The sequence below is a fragment of the Neltuma alba genome, unplaced genomic scaffold (genome assembly GCF_004799145.2).
Source record: "Neltuma alba isolate B1F8T4 unplaced genomic scaffold, ASM479914v2 tig00000791_pilon, whole genome shotgun sequence".
NCBI lineage: Eukaryota > Viridiplantae > Streptophyta > Magnoliopsida > Fabales > Fabaceae > Neltuma > Neltuma alba.
This window is the reverse complement of record NW_021632192.1, coordinates 70210-85691: the sequence shown is the minus strand read 5'-3', so window position 1 is coordinate 85691 and position 15482 is coordinate 70210. Positions and strand designations below refer to the sequence as shown.

The following is a 15482-nucleotide window of genomic DNA, read 5'->3' as shown; positions in this document are numbered from 1 at the left end:
GAGAAAAATTTTCTCTCTTAAACTGTAAAAATGCTAGTAAGTGTTATATATTGCTCATCCAAAAAAGCATTTGGGGGTGTTTGGATAGATAAAAAGAGCACTTTTAAAAAAGTACAAATACTTTGTAAAGTCACTTTGGAAAGTTGATTTTCACCTAAATAAGCCATTAATTATATTATATATATATATATATATTTTCCCACACTATCTAACTTCCATTATGATGAAGACAAATAAGTCAGATATTTAAGGGGGGAAAGGAACGACAAGGGCGAGATTCAAATAATTGTTAAAAGTGGTGGTTATCCTATCGACCAAGAAGTTGACAGGTTCGTAGAATGAGCCCATGTCTATATGGCTGGATGGATCCGGCGTCGCAGGTTTCAATATAATTTCCTGTAAGAGAAGTATTGGATAATACTCCCCCCTTCTTAATAAGGATCTAATTATTAAGTTAGTTTTGATTCTAAATATAAGACCTATTTCTCATATTTATTAATTTATCTAAATTATCCCCATAGATACTCCTTCAACTATAATCAAGTAGAAGAGGAAGAGGGATATTAAGAAAGATGATTATAATATTTTATGAAAAAGGTGTCACATTTCTTATAATTAACTAACTTACCTAACTTTCTTAATCTAATCAAATTAGTTAAATGGATCTTATATTAAGGATCGGAGGAGTACTTTAAATGACATTGTTCAAATAAGAAGACATATATTCATAACAAAACTGTTATTAAACTCAATTAAATATAAATCAAACTTCCAATATTTTTTCTATTTTATGTTGTAGAAATTTTATCTTAACCTAGTTGATTAAATATTTTAATTATTTTTGTTGATGTTATTTCTTTGAGTGTTTCTAATACTCTAATGTTATTTATATTGCATTCAACCTCTTCAATTATAAATAAAATTAAAGTGCTGACAAAAATAACAGTAAAATAAAATATTAGATGCTACTAGAAAATAATATTAACGTGCTAAGTATTCTTTTATCAGAAAAAAATGAATTTTATAAAATTAACAGAAGCAAGGGGGCGTGGATCCGGGAAGAAACAATTAAAAGATGGCATGCCCCAATTTAAAGGAGACACGTACCTAAAGATGAGTATTAATGACCTTTGATAACTAGTACTAAGATAATATGCAGACTACTATCTCTCTCTCTCTCTCTATATATATATAATATACTCCTCCCATCTGTTAATTCTATATATAAGTGTTCATAATTATTTTTTCAAGTTAATCCCCCTAACATTCTCTCAATCATAATTAAAGAGAGATTGGTTACCTTTATCACATAATTAAGACTAAGATGCTTCTGTATACCCCTTTTATTTAAATATTCAAACCTGTGGTGCCGCCATGAAAGAGGGAGAAGGAAGAAAATTCCACGTTATATCCCTTATTCCCTTTGGCCCTACAACACCCTTTTCATATACAAAGTTGAATTCATTCAGTCAACAACATAGTTTAGGGGCAAAACATTAAAATTTTCCAATATAAGAAATTGAAAATACATATATGTAACCAAACACACTAAACAATACATAGGACTTTCATGAAGAATTATATCAATTTCTCTTTATAAGCACTTGATTAATCAGTTTGTCCAAGCTGATGCAAGAAGAACCACCAGATTTAGTGGCCTCCTTCGAAATTTTCTGCCACTCTAAGACCTTTTGTCTCATCTCCTTCCCTTTATCTCCTTCTATCAATTCATTAACAAGCCTCTCCACAACTTCCCTCTTCACATTATTATCAATCTCAATCCCAATCCCCCACTCTGTGCAAGCATACCGACAATTAGTTTGCTGGTCTCCAGAAAAAGGCCAACAAGCCATTGAAACACCAGAACATATACTCTCTATTATAGAGTTCCATCCACAGTGTGTTAAAAACCCTCCAATTGAAGGATGGTTGAGAACTTTTTGTTGTTCACACCAGCTTGCTATGAAACCTCTTTCTTTAGTCTCACTTAGAAACTCAGGAGATAGAATCATTGAACCACCATCCACAAGATCAGGCCTTATGATCCACAAGAAGGGTTTCTTGCTGTTGGCTAAACCCCAAGCAAACTCATGCAGTTGTTCTGCAGACATGACCGTAACACTTCCAAAATTCACATAAACTACAGATTTAGGTTTCTGGGATTCTAGCCATTCGATGCAATGAGCGTCCTCTTTCCAAAGATTGGCGCCAATGGAGTCTAAGACATGGTTATGTGGAACTTGATTGAGAACCAAAGGGACGGGACCTATGGTGTAAAGTGGAGGGAATATCGAGGAAAGAGTATTCAGTGCCTCACTCTCCAACTCACTGAATGTGTTGAAAATGATGGCATCAGCTGATTTTACTGTTTGTAACTCATTCAAACAGAATTTTAGCATTAAGTAATCATCTGGATCTAGTGAACTGAAATGGCTAGGAAGATCCCTCAATCTCATATTTTTCATGCCTTCAAGCCAATCCAGTTTGGTGTCCAAGCATCCATTCGTTAGATAACTCTCATCTGCAACATAATAGAATCGCAAAACATTGTTGAAGGTTGATCATTTCAAAGGATAAACCAAAGAAAAGACACAAACAAACAATCAAGAACAAAAAAAGAAGAATGAGTAACATGAATTAATGCATTACCTTTCAAGGGAATGATACCCTTATCAAGAAGAGTGCGACCGTGCCAACCACCCAAATAAGAGATAGCACTAATAGGACAATAAATAGCAATAGGAAGTCCAAATTCTTGAGCAGCTTTAACTGTAAACGCCATGACAGCATCAGAAACCAAGGAAGTAACAGGAGGCACAAGGCCATTAGAGGCAGACTCTTGAAGCTTGTTAAGAAGACTTGTAAAAGGGATGAGGCAATTCTTTGAAGTAGATTCAGCAAGAGAAGGCAGATGTTGGGTGGCATCAGAATCAGTATACGGAAGGCCATCAGGAATGGTTTCAAAACGAAAATCTGGGAGGCCATCCAGAGCTTGAGGACCCCTCGTCTTGAGCAAGCGTCTGTGGTTGTACTCGGTGTTAACGTACGTTATGTGAAAGCCTCTTGAATGAAGCAGCTTGGCTAAATTCAAGAAGGTGTTCAAATGGCTTTGTATTGGAAAGGGAGTGACCACAACGTGTGGTTTTGATCCTCCTCTTTCCATAGAATCCATCTTTCCACTTCTGATTTCTCTTTCCTTCACTTTATTGCAACACTCTCTATGTGTGAAGCTTTATTTATAGAGCCAGCGAGGATCGAGACTGTTTTTTGGTGAAAAGTGCTGCAAGGCAGCTTCCTAGAACGTTGTTCCCCGCCCCCCCTTTTGACCTGATCCTAGAACGTTGTTATTGCAATTTAAAAGTCCGCATGACATGTGATGCGTGTTTCCCAAGGTTCCCGGCTTTATCTTCAAGTCTTATCTGAAGGCCACATGCATATTCATTGATATCTGTTGGTGGCATTGTTATTTAAAAGGGGAAGAATTGTAAGGGTATGCTTTTTCATTTAAAAAAAACAAACAGGAAGAATCATTTGAGATCCCAAAATAGAAATATTATAAGAAAAATTGGAGATAAAACCCCCGTTAAAAATTTAATTAGTAAATGGTCTATAAGATAATGAATTGCACAATAGAAGAGTTACATATAATAAAAATGGTTTGCACACAATATTATTTGGATAAAAAAGACTAACCTGCACATATAGAAGATGATTTGCAAATAAGAAAAATTTAGTTGTACAAAAGAATGTTCCGCTGCACATTACACAAGAGAAGATGATTGCACATTAGGGAAGTCAAGTTACACATAATAGAAGTTGAGTTGTACAAAATTCTTGGGGACTATTTTCCAATTACTTTCTCAATAAGGGATTTATCCCCATTTTTTCTAATATTATAATAAGAAATTCTTAATTAATGACAAATGAGCTGTTACAACATGTTATTATTTTCTGTACTAAAACTTGTCAATAGAAATTGTTTAGATGTTAGAAAATTTTAGTAAATATATACCATCTTTAGAGGGTTATAATAATCCTAAAAGGGGGGAAAAAAGAAAAAAGAAGAATTGTAGGGACATGCTGATTGCTGACGATGATGTTATAATTTTTGCCGCGTAGTCGCGAGGGAAGGTGTCAAAGTTGGAGAGCGGTGGATTTCTCAAAGGCCAAGTTGCAGGAGGCAAACTTAGAGTTGTCATTCTCAGATTACTCCCTTCCTTACTAATGAGTTTATTAGTATGTTTTATTTCTTAAAGTTATAATTGTTTTTTAAATTATTTATATTGATGAATGATCCCATATATAAAGTGAAAATTTTCATTAATAAGGAGAATTTTCAATGTAAATAGGGTATTTGAGAAAATTTAGCATTCATTTTTATATATAATTAATTTTCTTAGAAATAAATTATATATTTAGTCCTTTAGTTTTATATAGAGTTTTATTTTAGACTCTTAACTTTAAAAATTACACTTTCTATCCTTTAATCATAAAATGATTTTAAAAAAAATGATATTGAGATATTGAATCTTAATAAAACATTATCCAATGTTAACATGTTAAGTTAATTTTCAAAATAACCATGATTATTATAAAAAATCATCAAGCTTAATGGTTTTAGAATTAAAGGATAAAAATATAGTTTTTAAAGTTAAGGAATTAAATTAAAATTTTATATAAAATTAAAAAGGCATTTAGCATTTTTCTCAATGGCCTGCTTAGAATGACTTATAAGTACCTTTTCAATCATAATTTATGAAATACAATGTATATATGTAAGAAAAATATTTATCTCCATTTTATGTGAAAGTGTTGATATGTGTTATAAATTGCTCATCCAAAGAAGCACTTAGGAGGTGTTTGGATAAATAAAAGAGCACTTTTAAAACAGTTTTTTTTTATGCAAATCGGGATAAAACTCTTCTTACATACTCCTTTCTTCCCTTTTTTATAAGTAACAACTACCATCCCCTCTTGTCCCTAAATATAAGCAACATTTACAAATTATTTTAAATTTTTGTAGCAAATTTCTATTTTGCCCGCATTAATTACTTATTTTAATATTCAATGTATTTATTATCTCGTTTTTCAAACCATTATTTCTTTTCGTTACACATTCTCTCTCTTTCGTAATTTTTTTATTATAATAATTTTTTATTCTCTTTCTTATACTCCCCAATAAATAAGGGTATTTTAAAAAAAATTCTAATTTTTACCTATTTATGATCTTTAATTAATTTTTTGATCTACATAATAGAGTCTTATATTGCATATAAAAAAAATGGAGGGAGTAGCTATTTTCAAAAAATTATTTTTAAAATTATAATTTGGTTCAACCAAAACACTCCTAATCCTCTAGCTTTGTTTTTTTTGGAAAAATTTCATTTAAGGACCATTGTAGTCAATTAATATTAGTCAACCCCCAAAACATTTCAAATACATTTATATTATAAAACTAATAAGAAAATTCACAATTTGAAATACAAGTATTCATGTTTCTTATGAATCGTTGAATTTGAGTTGTAAATATCTGAATTTTTGTTATAAATCACTAAATTTCACTTGTCCATTCACACTCATACATTTATATTTTGGGTTGTAAATTCCTTTGTGTTTCTTGTGAATCGCCAAATTTGAATTGTAAGTCCATGAACTTTTATTATAAATCTTCAAATTTTCACTTGCTCATTCACATTTAAACACTTGTTTATGAGGTTGTGAATTCTATTATGTTACTTGTAAATTGTTAAATTTTTGTTGTAAATCACTGAATTTCACTTGTAAATTATTGAATTTTACTTGTTCATTTATTTGCACCTGGATACTTATATTTGTTTTGTTATATATATATTTTTGGCATTATATAACTAAATGGTTTGGTTAACTTGGTGGTTATATCATTTTTGGTATGTCAAAGAGTCATGGGTTCAAACCTTCTGTTAGTCACTTAATTTTAAACAAAATATCCTCCAGGCACTGGAGCTACAGTGACTGCCATCTCAGTACTGGTGGCCGAACCTCCTATCTTTGGTAGTCAAAACTCTAGCTACAATTAATATTTTTTTAAAAAAAATAAAATGAGGGATATTAGTGTAAATTTACTTTTAATTTTAATTTTATTTTGGTCTAAAGGGATTTGATTGAAATTTTGAAATCTTTTGAGGGCTGACTTATATTAATTGGCTACAATAGCCCTTAAATGAAATTTTCTCTTGTTTTTCCCCCCAGCCATCAAGCACCCGTTTGAAGACAAATAAGATATTTGAGGGGCAAAAGAAACGACATGGGGACAAATTCAAATGACTATTAAAAGTAGTCGTTATCATGGCCCAAAAAAAAAAACAAAGTAGTGGTTATCATGTGGACCATGAAGTTGACAGGTTCGTAGAATGAGCCCGCGTCTACATGGCTGGGTGGATTAGGCGTCGCAAGGCTGCTAATTTAATTATTACACTTAACTGATTTGGTACGACAGGTCACTCCTTTGACGAAACAAAATTTTAATATGATCAGTTTTAAAAAAATACTCACAATTCATATTCGATAATATTTTAAATATGATTATTTAAATAAGGAAACACTTATGCACAATAAAAAAAGAAAAAAAGAAAAAGAAGGTAAAATATATAATATTCTAATTTAAGAAACTAAGAAAATATAATGATAGAGAGGGAAGTTCTTCTCAAATTGAAATTTTAAAAATTTAGTGAAAGGACAAAAATACCCTTTATCTTTTTTTTTTTTTGAAAAAAAGCTCAGCCCTCACCTGTGGCCATTAGCCGCTGCTAGGCACTGGCGGTGGCCACCGGTGTGGTGGCTGCTGGTGGAGCTTTTCTGATCAAAGCTTTTTTTTTTTTTTTTTACCATGTGAGAATATGTTGCAAGAAAGTGGTGGGAGTGGGATTTGATCCCACTACCCCTTGGTCATTTGGGTTAACAAAAAAAAGAAGATGACCATTAGGTCATCAAATACTTCTTAATGTTATAATACAAACAAAAATATAAGTTGACTATTTTACTGTGACTCCAGCTTTTTCTAATACATAACAAGAAATAACATGTATATTAATTAAAAATGACAATAATTTATTTGAAAATGACACTTCTTTACTAGAAAATGACATGTCTAAATTTGATATTAACAATGTGTCTTTTCCTGATACATAACATGAAATAACATCTGTATTAATTAAAAATGATAACAATTTATGTGGGAATGACATGTCTTAATTGAGAAATAACAAGTCTAAATTTGATATTAATAATGTGTCTTTTTCCTGATACATAACATAAAATAGCATGTACATTAATTAAAAATGATAATAATTTATTTGAAAATGACATGTCTTTATTGAAAAATGACACGTCTAAACTTGAGATTAACAATGTGCCTTTTCCTAAAATATAACATGAAATAACATATGCATTAATTAAAAATGACAACAATTATATTTATGTGGGAATGACATGTCTTAATTGAGAAATAACAAGTCTAAATTTGGTTCTCACATAAATTGTTGTCATTTTTAATTAATGCACAAATTATTTCATATTATGTATGAGGAAAAGATATATTGTTAATATCAAATTTAGACGTGTCATTTTCCCGTAAAGACGTGTCATTTTCAAATAAATTATTGTCATTTTTAATTAATGTACATATTATTTCTTATTATGTATCAGGAAAAGTTGCTTTGTTAATATCAAATTTAGACTTGTTATTTCTCAATGAAGACTAGTCATCCCCAGATAAATTGTTGTCACGGGTTGGAGTCACAGTAAAAGAGTCAACTTATATTTTTGTTTGCATTATAAGGTTAAGAAGTTTTTTATGGCCCAATGGTCATCTTTTTTTTTTGTTGTTGACCAAAATGACCAAGGGGTAGTGGAATCAAATTTCACCCCCACCACTTTTTTACAATATATTCTCACATGGTAAAAAAAAAAAGCTTTGAACCAAAAAACTCCATCGACAACCACAACACCGTGCCGGCACTGGCCGACCATCAGTGAGGGCTAAGCTTTTTAAAAAAAAAAAGACAAAGGGCATTTTTGTCATTTTACTGAATTTTAAAATTCCAATTTGGGAAGGACTTCCCTCTCTCTCATTACTTTTTCTTAGCTTCCCAAATTAGAATATTATATATTCTACTTTCTTTATCTATCATTTTTCCTAATAAAAATGTTATTAAACTAAATTAAATGTAAATCAGACTTTCCATATTTTTTCTATTTTATGTTTTAGAAATTTTATCTTAACCAAGTTGATTAAATATTTTAATTATTTTTGTGGATGTTATGTTTAATACTTCTAATATTCTAATCTTATTTATATTACATTTAACCTCTTAACTTATAAATGAAATTAAAATACTGATAAAAATAACACTAAGATACTAAATGTTATTAGAAAATAATATTAAAGTGCTAAATATTATTTTATAAAAAAATTAATTTTATAAAATTAACCTTTGGGTGTGGACCCAGTAAGAAATAATTGAAAGATCACATATAATTAGGACCGAAAGTAGTACTTCCGATCTTAATCATAAGATCTTATTTATAATCTATAAATAAGTTTTTATAATTAAGACAACATATATATATATATATATATATATATATATATAAACACACAGACTCACACACTATACTCCTCCCATATGTTAATCCCATACATAAGTGTTCGTAATTTTTTTTAAATTAAACCCGTAGATATTCTTCCAATAATAATTCAGTAGGAGAGAAATTAAAAAAAATTAAAAAAGATACTTAAGGTATTTTATAAAAAAAATCATATTAACTAATTTAACTAACATTATTAATCTAGTTAAAATAGTTAATTCGGTGTTATATTAAATACCAGTTAAATGATACTCCTTCCATCTCATTTTACAAGCAACAATTACTGTTCCTCTCTTGTTCTTAAATATAAACAACATTTGCAAGTTATCTTAAATTTTTGTATCAAATTTTCTAGTTTGCTCACACTAGTTACTTATTTTAATATGCAGTATATTTATCATTTCTCGCCATCACACATTCTCTCTCATTCATAACTCTCTTTATTATAATAATTTTCTTATTTTCTTTCTTATACCCTCTATTTTCTATATATAAAAGTATTTTGGAGAAAGAACTTTTAATTTCTACACATTTATTGTTTCTCACCAATTTTAACCAACTTTTTGGCCCACATGATGAAGTTTAAGGTTGCTTATAAAAAGAAACAGAAAGAGTAGAGTTGGTAAGCTGGTCCAACTAGCCGACCCATGAAAAATAATATGTTAGAGTTGGTTAAAAATCAACCTGCCAACAAACAAAATTTTTTAAGCCACATTGTCTAACCCCCAACCTGCCGTAGGTTAGCCCATATTTATTTTTTTTGTTATTTTTAATTATTATAATTATATTATTATATTTTATATCCCATCTAAAAAAATAAAAAAATTAATATTATTTATTTGGTGTTTTTAATCAAGTATTTGAAGAAAAAATAAAAATTTTATTATATTTGTTTATGTTGTATAAAAAATATTTAAAAAATAAAAAATTTAAAAGAAAAAAAGAAAAAATAAAATAATAGTCGAGGTGACCCATCAACCCATCACGATAAGCAAGGGTTGGTTAAAAGTCATCTTATACCTCTTAATCCTAACCTAACCCATAACGAACCCCGCGCTACCACCCTCAAGGGGGAGCATATAAGCTACCGAGTGGGGAATAAGCACTGAAGAATCAGGAAAAGATAGAGGCCCCACATAAATTAATGAGGAGAGGAACACTACAAAAAAACAGCTGATTAGCGACGGAAACAAATTCCGTTGCTAATTTCCGACGGAATTGCGACGGAAATTTCGTCGCTAATTTTTTTGACGGATTAGCGACAGAATTTTTCTGTCACTAATATTAGCGACAGATTAGTGACGGAATTTCTATCCGTCGCTAATTCGTCGGAAAATCCGCCAGTAAATATTTGATGATTCAATTAGCGACGAAATTTTTTCCATCAGAAATTTCTGTCGCTAAATTGTTTCTCATAGAAGTTTTTGTCACTAATTCCGTCGCTAATTCTATTCTGCCGCTAACCCGTCACTAATTTTAAATTTTTTATTTTAAATTATAATCTTACAAAAATTATATTATACTCCCTCCGTTCCTTATTATAAGAGACAAATAACCGAAATACGTTGATAAAAAAAACAGTTAAAGTTAGTTAAGAACAATTAATGTATAAAAAGTATAATTTTTTTTCCAAAAATACCCTCATTAATAAGGAGAGAGAGCATGAGAGAGAATAATTAAATTATTAAAAGAAAGAGAAGTGGGAGAGAGAGAGAGTGTGAGTTGGAGATAATAAATATGGGTAAAATAGTAAATCAACACAAAAAAGTAGAGACAACTTGTAAGTGTCTCTTATATATAGGAACATGGCATAAGCATCAAGTGTCTCTTATAATAAGGAACGGAGGGAGTAACAATTAAGAATATAATGACTTAAGAACATTTTTAATTATAAAATAAATTGATATACTTATGGAGTTGGTGTTAATGAAGATATCGTCATCATTCATGTCATCATTATGTATATACTGAAAATAGAAAGATAATCTCTTAGAAAAATTATTTATATTTTGTTAAAATAAATTCCTCTTGATTATTAATAATAATTAAAAAATACAATAAGAATATTAATAACTTTTTTATACAAACTGATATAAGAAAGAAATAATTTTATCATATGTAAAATATATTAAAATATATAATATATGATAAAAATTCAAAACGATTTAATAAATTTATATGAATGCAAATTAATATTGAAGTGAATTTTGAATTTCAATCATTAAACAATAAAATTTAATCACGATATAATTAATACCCATGATAGATTGATTTTGGTCTTGAATACAAAAACAAATGGTATATATAAAGAATTTTAAGAAAATAAATTACATAGGATATATATACAAGTATATACAAGTAGGAGAATATTGTTTATCATAATCTATTCAAATCATTTAATTTTTTATATAGAATAATTTATTAGATTTTATTATAGTAGTTATTTTTTGAATAACAAGATTTTTTGACTAATTATAAATGATTTTCTTCAAATATATAAAACACATATAGATAATATAATATAATGTAATATAGTACATATATCATTAAATTGTATATCTTATCAATGTTAATTAAAAAATAAATTTAAAAAATATTTATAAAAAATTATTTATGATTTAAAATTCAAGATTAATGCGGTTAGAAATTAAAATTATATTAAAAATATTTTTTTAAAAATAAAAAATTATAAAACAAATATTGAAAAATTATTTTTTCATTAAAATAGTTATGATTAAAATTATCATATAGTATATTTTTAGTTTTTAATAATATATATGCATATATAATTGTTTGTGTAAAATAATATTATATATATATATATATAATTTTACATAATAAGTCAAAAGGTTCATTGCAGCTCTACTGGTAAAATCGCACGCGCGCATAGAGGAGGTCATAGGTTTGAGCCATGGAGAAGTTACTTTGAAGAGGGAATTATATGGTGGCGACACGTGGTAGGCAAAGGTGACATGTGATGTGCTAGGCAGAGTTGAGGTGGCAGAGACACGTGGAGGTGGCTCCCAGTGATGACGTGGCAATTGGTATAGGTGCCACGTGGCATTTTATTTTATTTTTAAAAAAATAGGGTTAGTGACAGATTAGCGACGGAAAAATTCCGTCACTAATTTGCGACGGAAATTTCTGTCAAGAATTAGCGACGGGAAATTTCCATCGGTAATTAGCGACGTAATTTTTTGTCGTTAATCCGTCACTAATTAGCGACGGAATTTCAATTCCGTCGCTAATCAATTAGTGACAAAGGAATTAGCGATGGAACAAATTCCGTCGCTAATCCGTTTCCGTCGCTAATTCTGTTGCTAAATAAAAAATTCCGTTGCTAAATTCCGTCGCTAAAAGCATGTTTTTTTTGTAGTGGAAGGAGTGGGCAAGTCTCTTCGTCTACTCCCTCATTCTACTTTTGGTTGACAGCAGCAGATAGGAAGAACAACCTTCCATTTTTTATTTTATGAATTTGATTTTGGCAAAATAACCAAAAAAATATATCTGTTAAATTTTTAAGAGACAAATAGGTTATTGTGACTACTTTTATATAATGACTTTGACAAATCTCGTAATAATATTTAACAAGTCAAAATATGTGAAAATCACTCATTTATTATTTTAAAATTCAATCGGTGTCATTTTTCCTTTGATTTTGGTTGTGTGTAACTAGTGTTTTTTTTTTTTTTTGAGTTTGACTGACTATGAACTTATTAGTAGAGTAGATATTGTTTTCATTAATTAATTATGTTTAACTTTTTTACCACTCCTCAAAGTAATGGTATTAAGAGACTTAGGATTTATCACAGTGTTAGATGGCATAGAACCACTACTTCTTGCTTGAGTTTCACTTATGTTGTTGGACAGCTTAGTCACATGGGAGTTACGATTTTCATGCTTGGTCTCCCATTACTCCAACTTAGCAAAAACATTGGATAAAAATGAGATCGATAAGTCTGCTAAGTTTTAAGTCCAAATTCATCCATTTGCTTATTATTTTATAGGTCACAAAATTGCTCCTTTTCAGGGTATTTTTATCCCCTAATGCAATTTCCTTCCCTTTTCTTTTCTCTTTTTCGTATACTATTCATTCAAGCACACCAAACTGTGATTATAAACAACCATTTAACATTATAAATTACATAATTCCAAAGTATCTCATATCATAACTCATTACAAACTTATGCCAAAGTTCATCAAAATACAACATAACTTTACACAATGTCATAAAAGTCACTTGGCCTCCTTAGTTCAATACCAACTACTTGCCCTTATCCATACTTGATCCACTCCCTATTAATGCATTATTTGACGTAGGAGGGAAGGAGATTTCATAGAAATCTCAGTAGCAATAAATTATAATTATCATGTTAATCAAGCAATACATAATGTGATATGTTATAGAACTTCAAAACATCCTCAAGTCATAGGAATCATATTATACATCATATCAAGAGAGGAAATATTCACACTTTCACATTGACATATTTCTATGCATTTGGTCAAAGCATATCAAGTGTCATAAAATCAACAATTGCCACAACATAATTTCCTCAATTCAAGCAATCAACATAAACACATTAAGCAAGCAAGATAAACAATCAAATTATAAGTTTAATGCTACCTTTTATACTTAATGTATTTCGGCCTGTTCAAGTGATTAAGGATCCCCTTGATTTTTCTCCATAATACCTATCAATCCAAGCATAATTACAAGCTGTATTAGCAATTGTTCAAACTTAAACACCAATGCTTAACCTTAAACCTAATTAAATCCTTTTTTTCTTTGATTTTTTTTACATAATCATTCCTCCTTTGATTCCAAGAATCTCTTGGTCTATTCCTACACAATTTTTTATGTAGAATCTAAATATCATTTCAGATTTATGAAAATCAAAGTCCTTCCTTGTCATTTAGTCTTGGCCGAATAGGGGGCATAATGAACCCTAGTTTGATTTTCTTTCAAAAATCAATCCAAACCCCACTAAAATATGATAATTCCAACTCATTTTCAAGGCTTCTATCCTTCCCTAATGCATACTTATATTGACCAAAACGTGGCAGCAAAGTTAACTTCAAAAATAATTCAATTTTCCAACCAAAGCAAGCTTTAATCTCAACCATAATAAAGCTTAAACATATCATGGTAAATCCTTGACTAAAGCTTGGTGATTCCTTGTCTAAATACTCTCACTAATTTTAGTCTCTAAGCCTAAGAAAACACTGATAGAACCTCCCCTCTTTTGTCAATTTTCTACCTATTTAGTGTATTTTAGGGGGTATTTATAGGCAAATGAATCTGCCCTCTCCCTCTCCAATTAGGCATCCAAAACTACCGCATAAGGGGGACACTTGGCTGCCATCATGTGCTCCAAGTCTCATAATCATGCCAAGTGTACATTACACAGAATATTCCTTTGATATTTATGTAAAAATTGGGCTTAATTGGGCTTTAATCAATTGGCCAGGTTTTGCACAAATTTTGGGCCCTTTTCTAGTCCAATGTGAGGCCCACTTATGATTTAGAATGGCCTAAAATAATGGCCCACACATTAGCTTTCCTCCCAAACCATTTTGAAGTTTTATCGGTTACTATTCACCCGTAACTTTTCATAATTTTTCCAGACCTCGAAAATCACATTTTCCCCATGAAAAATCCTCTTCTATTATAAGGATATGGTCTGAAAATTTTTAGAATTTTTCTCCACCTCTAACTATTTATTTTGAATTTTTCCCAAATAGGTCCTTATTGGTGAGACTATGGGAAATAAAATCCCAAAAATAATTTCTCGCACTTCCAAGGCCCAAAATCAATTTTTTAAATTCTAAAAAAATAATTAGATAATTATTTCATATTCCTTTCAGAATTATTGAGGCCTCTAACTATTTAAGATAATTATTTTCTCTAATTTTTTTACTATTTTCCCAAAAAAACCTCTATTTTCAAGAAATTCCGTAATGATATATTTTCACACCAATTTCTCCTTTAGGGCCTCCATCGAGGTTCCAAAACCTCTAATTTACCTTTTTACTATATTTTTGGGAATTTTCTAGAATTTTTCTCAAATTTTTCCGTTTTGCCCTTCCTACATTAATAGTTCTAAAAATACCAGCCCGGATCCTACCAGGGTTTCACATCAAAAGTTATGTTATCCCTCTATCTATTTTTTATATTGGCCCTCATTCAAATTTTTAACTCCCTATATCCATATGAAATTTTCAAGATGTGACACCTCCCACACTCATAACTCGACACCTTTGAGAGACATAAGGGAGACCATTTTGCTCTTGAAATTTAAGAGAGAGAACAAGAAACCCTAGAGAGAGAAAGCATAATCAAGCTAAGCAATCATCATGGTAATCTTCTAAGCTTATTGCTTATTGTTTAGGCTATCATTTGGCTTTGATTATGGGCTGTTTTGGTGATGAATTATTGATGCTTGGAAGGCCAATTCCCTCGGGGGGAAATGCTGTCCAAATAGCACCATAATGTCTAAGAATTGGCCAAGTAATTGTAACATTGATGTAGCATTAGAAAAGGATAGGAAACAAGTGGGTATGCTTGAGTTTTGATGGAAAATCAAACCCCCAAACCTTGTGTGTTTTTTCGCCCAAGAGAGGTTGAGAGGGTTAGAGCTGGATTCCAATCAATTTGATGCTTCCAATGTGTTTAAATGATGAAATGGTATGGGAAAACACCAAGAAAGGAACCTTGGAAGGAATAAAATTGAAAATAAAAATTTTGAATCTCAAGAGCGTACCTCTCGGCCAAATGGGGATCAATGGGGAGGAATTGGATTTTCATAAATCTAAATTGATATTTGGATTCTAAATGAAAAATTATGTAGGAATGA

The 15482-nt window shown here is 30.2% G+C and overlaps 1 protein-coding gene across 2 annotated transcripts; it reads right to left on the bottom strand.

The window, feature by feature from the left end:
- Positions 1-1489: 1489 nt before the first annotated feature.
- On the bottom strand, positions 1490-13757 carry LOC114745928 (7-deoxyloganetin glucosyltransferase). 2 transcript variants are annotated; one of them, XM_028934115.1, is made up of 3 exons: positions 13750-13757; positions 2650-3201; positions 1490-2521 (listed from the first exon to the last, which is right to left on the bottom strand). In XM_028934115.1, the coding sequence occupies exons 2-3, from the start codon at positions 3170-3172 to the stop codon at positions 1584-1586; spliced, it is 1461 nt and encodes a 486-aa protein (XP_028789948.1). In that variant the 5' UTR covers positions 3173-3201; positions 13750-13757; the 3' UTR covers positions 1490-1583. The 2 variants fall into 2 exon arrangements, with proteins under 2 accessions (XP_028789948.1, XP_028789940.1); XM_028934107.1 differs by lacking the exon at positions 13750-13757 and having other exon boundaries at positions 2650-3291.
- Between the last annotated feature and the right edge of the window lie 1725 nt (positions 13758-15482).

Coding starts and splice junctions, on each gene's coding strand:
- LOC114745928 (XM_028934115.1), bottom strand. CDS start 3,172: ATGGATTCTATGGAAAGAGGAGGATCAAAACCACACGTTGTGGTCACT. Junction 2,522..2,649: donor GGGTATCATTCCCTTGAAAG/GTAATGCATTAA, acceptor ATTATGTTGCAG/ATGAGAGTTATCTAACGAAT.